Source organism: Loa loa (assembly GCF_000183805.2).
Source record: "Loa loa unplaced genomic scaffold supercont3.154, whole genome shotgun sequence".
Taxonomy (NCBI): domain Eukaryota; kingdom Metazoa; phylum Nematoda; class Chromadorea; order Rhabditida; family Onchocercidae; genus Loa; species Loa loa.
This window is the reverse complement of record NW_018108334.1, coordinates 140,708-148,536: the sequence shown is the minus strand read 5'-3', so window position 1 is coordinate 148,536 and position 7,829 is coordinate 140,708. Positions and strand designations below refer to the sequence as shown.

At 36.1% G+C, this 7,829-nt stretch overlaps 1 protein-coding gene across 1 annotated transcript; it reads left to right on the top strand.

The window, feature by feature from the left end:
* Positions 1-3,578: 3,578 nt before the first annotated feature.
* Positions 3,579-7,685, top strand: LOAG_10838 (zinc finger protein; the record flags this gene model as incomplete). Its single annotated transcript, XM_020448241.1, has 16 exons — positions 3,579-3,639; positions 3,801-3,994; positions 4,162-4,295; positions 4,529-4,728; positions 4,874-4,948; positions 5,039-5,209; positions 5,336-5,538; positions 5,679-5,796; positions 5,897-6,046; positions 6,120-6,227; positions 6,372-6,443; positions 6,522-6,641; positions 6,737-6,880; positions 7,019-7,101; positions 7,212-7,463; positions 7,559-7,685. Exons 2-16 carry the CDS (start codon positions 3,840-3,842, stop codon positions 7,683-7,685), a joined length of 2,112 nt encoding a protein of 703 aa, XP_020301596.1. The 5' UTR covers positions 3,579-3,639; positions 3,801-3,839.
* Between the last annotated feature and the right edge of the window lie 144 nt (positions 7,686-7,829).

Here is a 7,829-nt window from a genome sequence, read left to right as displayed (position 1 = left end):
CGTAAAACGTTGAGGTTTTTGTGACGTCAAATGATAGACTTTTGTTTGTTGCTACTTTAGTACCATTGTTCCATAAGCCTTTTCTCGGTAGATGTTTTGTGAACTTAAATATCGAAATGTTAATATTATAGTCATATCGACCGATTCTGATCGGCGACAATTCATTTCTGTAACACAACGGCCACTTTAAGACAATAACTACTCGGTGAACAAATTTTTCATCGGCAACTTCAGGGTTATCCGTCCATTGGACTTCCCAAGATAACTTTCTGATAGGTATTTCCGCTACTAAACGTGATGTCCTTACGAATAGATCTCCATTTGTCCTTGATTCTGACTTTTAACAGTAAGGATGGATCATTAATGTATGTATGAAATGATTAATTTCTGTTAACACTATTTCCCACTTTGATAATGCCAGCATAACTGCTTAAATAATGGAATCAATTTAATCTGCCAAATTTTTATTTAATCAAGTCCTTTCCATTTTCTTGAAGTATTCCATAGATAAACATGAAGGGTGCCAGGAACTTTAAGTGGAAAGAGGTCATGAGTAGATGACCTTAGACTTCCTCTCATTAGTGATTTTTCAGTCAATTCGATTGGTTATCTCTTCTGAAATGTCTTCTTTTTCAGAAACACCACCTTGATTCGTGCTTCTCCAATATTTGTTAAGTAATTGGCATCAAAGTTTGTGATAGAAATAGAGCGGGCAGAGGGAGAACGGAGGGGAAGGATAAGGGCAAGAGTGGACAAGGGTCAACTCTTACCTAGCTATGTTCTCTTGATGACTTTACGCAGCCATCGGAGTGATTATCCCTTAACTTCCCATTGCAGCGGTAGGCTTCGGTATACGACCATATTCGTCACTTTGATCAGAACTATACGTAGTTGTGTTCGGTGGCGCCAAATACCGACAACTTACTGCCGTCGATTCCATATTACTTAATTTCTTTGCATTGTCGAGCTTTATCCCCTGACAGATGATAGATCTGTATGTATAAGATTGTTGCGCAGCAAGATAATTACACTACTAATACCAAAATTTTTATTTCTCTCTTGTAGAAATCTTTATTTTTCTAGTCTCATATCCGAACTATTGATTATTTCAAGGTTGCATTAACGAAATTCTGATTATTTTTCATTCCCAACAATAGTTTATACCGACATACCCTTCCCCCCTAATTCACAGCAGTTTTTGTTGCCCTCTCTCCAATTTAGTTTCTGTCATCATCCCTGGTGACATGAAGTACTGTCGAGTGTTCCAAGTGATTATCACTTCTAAAACAGAGGCTGAACCAACCCTTCTCATGCACTCAGTTTTTTCCATGAATTTTAATTATGATTGATCAATCAGAAATAGCTGCCACCACTGCCACTAGTTGGGTCATAGAATGGGGAAGAGACAACACATATATTGCAAAACTGATTCGCTTATCTTTTATCACAATATCGAATAACTGTTATAACTGATTCTAAATACTTTGCTTTACCGTGTTTCTTTATTTCTTGTTTTGAACGTATCGAATGTTAACAAACGGTTAGACCGATGTGGACTCCAATTACTACTTACGATTTAATCTTCCTTGAAATGTATTAAACTCCAAACAGCGACACCAACAAAAGTCTCGCTCAAATACAAGTCGCAAATCAAATACCGTATTGGAGAGCCGTCGATGCAAAAGTATCGACTTTTTGGGACATTTCAAGATTCGTGATAATTGCGCAAATTTGAATTTTCTAACTTACTGCAGCTTCACTACACCATACTCTTCTTTTCTCATCATTGTTTGTCGATTGCTCTAAGGGAATTGTAAGGTAGAATTCTGAACTTAGTGTTGAGAAAAGTATGACAATTACCTTGCTCTTTTAAAGGATGAGTTGACTTCAGCCAGAAAGATACTAAAGTCGACAATCTAAAAGTACTGATTATTACGAGTGATTGGCCATCTTAATTTTCAAACTTAGTTAATAATTTGATTCCTATAATGAAATTATAATTCTGCAATTAAACAGCGAGCTTTTAAATTACGAATTTCAGGTAGATTTTCTTTTCCTGAAAATGAAACCTATAAATGTGAAAGGAAATGAAATGCATCGTTCGTTTTCAACGTTAAACAAGTTCGGTTTTGTTAGCGGAAAGTTTTGCTGTCACTTTTATGTTTCTCCTGTTCTTTTCTGTTGATGTTTAGTTATGGCCAAAAAAAATGTCTTATCAGGTTTTGCTTGTGGCCAAGAAAGATGTTCTATTATTTGGCATCCCAAAAAAATTTTTATCCATCCTTTTTTTATCTGTCTCACTTCTTAGTACCAAATTGTTTAAAATGTTTTCCATATTATTACGTAGCTGAGTTGTTAGTTAGCAAATTATTAAATCACTTTTGCTCAAATTAAAAAATATTTAAACAAGAGTTCATTTTCTTCCTGCACCTATTGCATAATATGGACAGGACAGTGAACTCTCGATAAAGAGACTGCATACTTATAGCACAGACTCAAATAGTTTTTCCCGATCTCTAAAAAATGTTGATGCTAACGGAGGTTTATTTATTCAAAAATTTGTTGATTTATTCGAAACTACAAGTTCCCAATTGATTTCTACCCTCAATAAATTAGAAATAGTATTAAATGAGTTTATTGAAGGAAGGAGTATTGTTTGTCTCCAATTCTCGCCATAATCATATCCAACGAACTGATCTTTTATGTTTGATCATTAAGGTAATTCAGGTCCATTTGTTCTTTAAATTATGACATGTTGTTAACCATTCAATAGGCATTCATAATCCACTTCCACTTGAATTACGATGGCATGAACTTTAGGCCCGACCTTTCGTAACTTTCCAACCGCATCGACACTACCAGCAACCCATTCATGTCACTTTAACACATCCTATTCTATTACGCTTCTGCTCTACTCTGTTCCATCCTTACGTTTAGGTGTGACTTTTCACCAATCTAATTAATCTAAATTACCTAAGTTGTTTTAAAATCCTCTAAACACCCATTTCTTTTCTTCTATATCACATAATTTGGTTGAATGGCCTGTTGTTTTGATTCAATAAGCAGACAACTTCGCATTATTTGTCAAGTGAATAACATTACTCTAATTTACACACTCACATCTAGCTGATCTTATTTTATTCGTTACCGAAGATAGAAGGAGGTTACTTTGGCCAATGCTAACTTTATGCCTTATTGATTATTACTACCATTCCAGCTTTCCACCGGTGGATTCTTTTTTTCTGACACTCCAAATACATTCCGATCGCGTTATTGACATTCCGCTCTCGTTTTGCCCATTAAATTATTCATATCTAACATTTTCCTTTTTGCAGTGTAGAAATTTTTGCAGTTTATTCTGTTTTCGCTATAAGACAGCATCTTAACGATCTCCTGAAATTTAATTCGTTCTCCTCGTGACCATACTCTCTCTCCCGGCAATTCTCAACTGCGCAGGACAAATCCGACCCGTTGAGATCGGTATACGGTAAGTTGATCTCAAGTCTCAGTATGAAATCACGATATCCCAAGGCATATATCTCTGGTAAAGCCTTAAGGCTTCAGTTTTGTGGATGATTTTCAAAATGTAATTTGCAGACAGAAATGTAATGGTTACAGAACTGTAGGAGAAGAGATGAAGTTAGTGAATTCAAATGAATAGAACAAATTTCAATGAATAAAAAATTATTTGAAATCAAATAACCATTCGTTAGTTATGGAATTTATGCCTGGAGTTCTTTTTTCGACAAATAAATTATTGGGAATCAAGTCAGAAATAGATTTTTTCTTTATTTTTATAGTCTTTCGTGATATCAATAATTTCGCCGAGTACAAAAGAAATGTCTCGGAGTATTGATGATTTGGGCCTTCAACAGCCTTCCATACCAACCGGAGGATCGGATGGTGTCGATGGTTTGATAGATATGTACAATAACTCTACAGTTGAAGTGAAAAACTTGTTGGCAAACGAATGCAATATTCTTTTTGAATGTCGGTGAGTTCATTTTTGTCCTCAATTTTGTCTTCAAGAAGTTTCCATCCAATTAAATTTTGTTTGCAAATTGTGTTGCTTAAATGTTTTATTTTTTTTTCGATTTTTTGGTTTATTTTTCTGAAAATAGTCATAAGACGAAACATTAATTCTTGATGGTAAAATTGCAGTTGCTGTGGCAATATCTTTCGGAGTAGTTTGAATTATTTAACGCACAAACGTGTCTATTGCCGTACATTACGTTCAACTGTTGCAGCAGCATTCAGTGCTGTGGCTCTAGATTTTGCGGAAAAAGCCCTTGCAGGTAAGCAATTTCTCAAAAGCTGTCGGAGTATCGTTCAATTCAAAAATCGTGGAAAAGTCGAGAAAATGAAAAGGTACCTATCGGGGTATCGAAATCACAGGCAATCAAGATCACGCCTCAACTAAGACTGATCCTTCAACCGCTGCTATCTCTCCATAGTCATATTTGTTATCGAATAATGTAGTTTGAAAGGCATATGAATGAACAAGTGTAGTAGAGATGATATATTTTAGAAATTCGAAACGGCGATCAAAGTAAAAAGGAAGGAGCATCACCACAGCAGCAAAACAGAGGAGAGGCAGGGACATCGTCCGGCACGAAAACCGATTCACAGCCGCCAAAACGTGCCAAAGGCATTCTCAAGCGGACAAATCTTATCAACGTTGTCAACAAACGGATGAAACATTACGCATTATCACTACCCAATTCGGAAGTTAGTCTATTTATGGCGACTAATTAAATCATTTGTTAATAATGTTACGGTATATGTGTGGGAGCGAACGATAGAGAGAAAGGTAGATTAGAAATCTCTGTCAGTCTCTAGATTGAATTTCATTCCGTCATAGATTTGTTTGCAGCATAAATTGGAATTGCATACACTTCCTCGTGTATCACGTGATGTGGCAGCAACAACATTCGTAGAAGGACAACAGGTAGCGCTGTGCAGTTCATTTTCTTTTTGTATGGCTTAAATAACCAAAGAAAATTTAAATCAAGAAATGAATGAATTAAACTTTTTCCAGGTCATGGAATCAATCCCACATGCGCTGGTAACAACAGACACAATACCACCGGATCGGGTTCCAGTTCTTATTCCGCAGGACAATTCAAGTCGTTATCGCGAAATGAATCTTCGTAATCGTAAAGGTGATAGCTCAAAAAATGGTGTCGCTCGAAAAGTTGGAACTGAAGAAGTATTTTATTTCATTTTATTCTTTATGTTCTTAAGAAGTGAAACTTGAGAGAACAATAATCAAATTGTTGAGCCTGTAACCAAATGAAAACAAAGTTTAAAACTTAATATTTTTTTGTCATTGCAGCTTAAAATTTTGGAACGTATGGGCAAATACCAAACAATGATGGTTGATCTGAGCTTGCTTACTTGTTCACACAGTGATTGCAAAGAAAAGCAACCATTTTCATCACTCTTCACGTTTGCATATCATCTCACTGTAAAACATAATCGCCGTGCTACATCAAACAAACGAATCCCATGTTATTTGTGTGATTTTGAATCTGAGACGTACGTGCTGCTAATGGTTATAAGCATGCATCAAACATTTGATGCAGAATTATTTAGAACTGATAAAAAACGGATCACTGCCATTAGATGGCAGTTTTGGTTATTGGTAATGATTAGTTCAAATAATGTTGTTATTTCAGATATACTACGTTGATCGAACATTTGAAAAATGCTCACGAACAGTTTTATCAGGAGCATGTTACAGCCCGTTCGACATCCGAGGAGCTTAAACGAGGCCGGAAAGGAAAGCAGTCAAAAGTAAGTAATTTGTCTTTCTTTTAACTTGTAGTTTGATTTATAATTGTGGCAGAATCTTCTCAAATTTATATTAATTTTTTTTAAAAGGACTTTTTTAAAGGCTGTATTAATGAGGGGGCGAAGCTTGAGTCCATTATCCGATGATTTTCTTGAGACGGAAGAGTCGTCTGATGGATCAGAGGAGATTGGATATGACTCAGCTCCCGTGCTTGAACCGATGGCAAATATGGAAGCTGGAAATATTGAACTGGTATCTTTTATTACTGTAATCATTTCTGTTAGAATCATCATACTGTCTTTCATATTACACACATAAGTTTTAGGCAGTAAAGGATCGTATGGATTACATCATTGCAGCTGTGTGTGGTGAGGTCGAAAAGGCTCCGGTATTGGAGGATAGTAAATATGAGTTGAACACACAGTTTTTTCTTGTGAGTTTTGTACAATATTTATTTTAAATACCATAAGTACCATTTTCATTTTATGAATGGAAAAAAGGAATGAAAAGTTGGAAATTGGTACAAAAAAGTTTGAGTGAAACAAGATATGAGAAATGAAAATAGTTTCAAATTTAGAATGAATCTTCTTCGAGGCCACAAGTACGACCGAAAGGACGTCCACGACTTAGTCACGGAAAGACAGGACAGGTTTGTTTTTTTTTTTGCACTAACTCTTCGGAAAATTACCTTGCAGACATTTCATATTTCGGAAAATTCACTTTTCAGTTTGCAAAAATTAGTCCATCAATTTCGAAGAAGAAAAAGCATGGCCCACCGATATGGCTTCGTACAGCGCGTAAACGCATGGAAAATTTACCAAAAGATCAAGAAGCTGGTCCTAGCAAGGTACTGTTTTAAAGAAGCCTTGAGCTGGCAGTCGATAAGCACTTAAAAATTACGGTCGTTAGAAAAGAAAAATTAATTTGTATTGATTTTTCAAGATCTCGCAAGAAAGTGATGAAGAAGGAAAGCACGAAACTGAATTGCCGAAGAAACGTGGTAGGGGACGTAAACCGAAACCAAAAGCTGGACAGGCACCGAAGAATGATATTGAGAAAGATGAACTGAGTGGAAATAGCGACGAAGTAAGTGCAGTGTTGCAATAAGTGCATGAGTACAGTACAGCATTAAGTAAACAATAGCCAGTGTTGTATGCTAATGATATACTGGTTAAACATGTATGCAGTTCAGGTTACATAGGATTTCAGTTTTTTATTTTTCAGGCTGAAGATGGTCGTAAACAGCGTCCTTCACGTCAACGTCGTAAACCAAATTGGATTGATGAGAACTATGTTACTGGTTTTAAGTAAGTATTCCTTCACTAAGCATTATTTTTTTGTAGTTCATTAGTCATTTCTTATTATAAACATATATTGTTATTATGAATTTCTGGAATAAAATAGGTGTGAAATTTAGAAACAAACGTGCCCGTCGCGAAGATGATGATATAGATTCGGAATGTGCGCAACCAAAAGGACAAAGTCGACCATCATCAAGGACTGGACAGAGTCGATCGCCATCGAGGACTGAATCAAAATGTGCTAAAAGTGGAGATAGTCAACGTTCATCACCCATTGAACCTTGTAATACCATTCCTGGTATTCAGTCGGAGCCAAGCAGCGAAGAAACATCAAACTCATCAACTCCTGCACCACATGAAAGCACATAGTTAGTTTTCATGCATCATAATAAGGTTTTTCCTCTTCCTTATGTTCTCAGTTATCTCAAACAAATCTATAAAAAGTTGCATTTATTTGTTATAGCAATGTTGTGACTGGTAACCACGAACTGGATGGTAGTGCAGCACGATCGCCAATTGCTTTATCCTCAGCTGGGCCGTCTTCAACTGGTGCAGAAAGTACCAGAGATATAATGGTAATGCTTTCGTGATCAGATGTGGCTAGTAATGTAATGATAATATTTTCTGCCATAAACATGTTTTATCAAGTTGTTGTTGGCATTTTATGATAACTTCAAGTTTCAGACCAAGAAAACCTGTCGTTTACAGTATACTCCACGAGCACGAAGAATGAA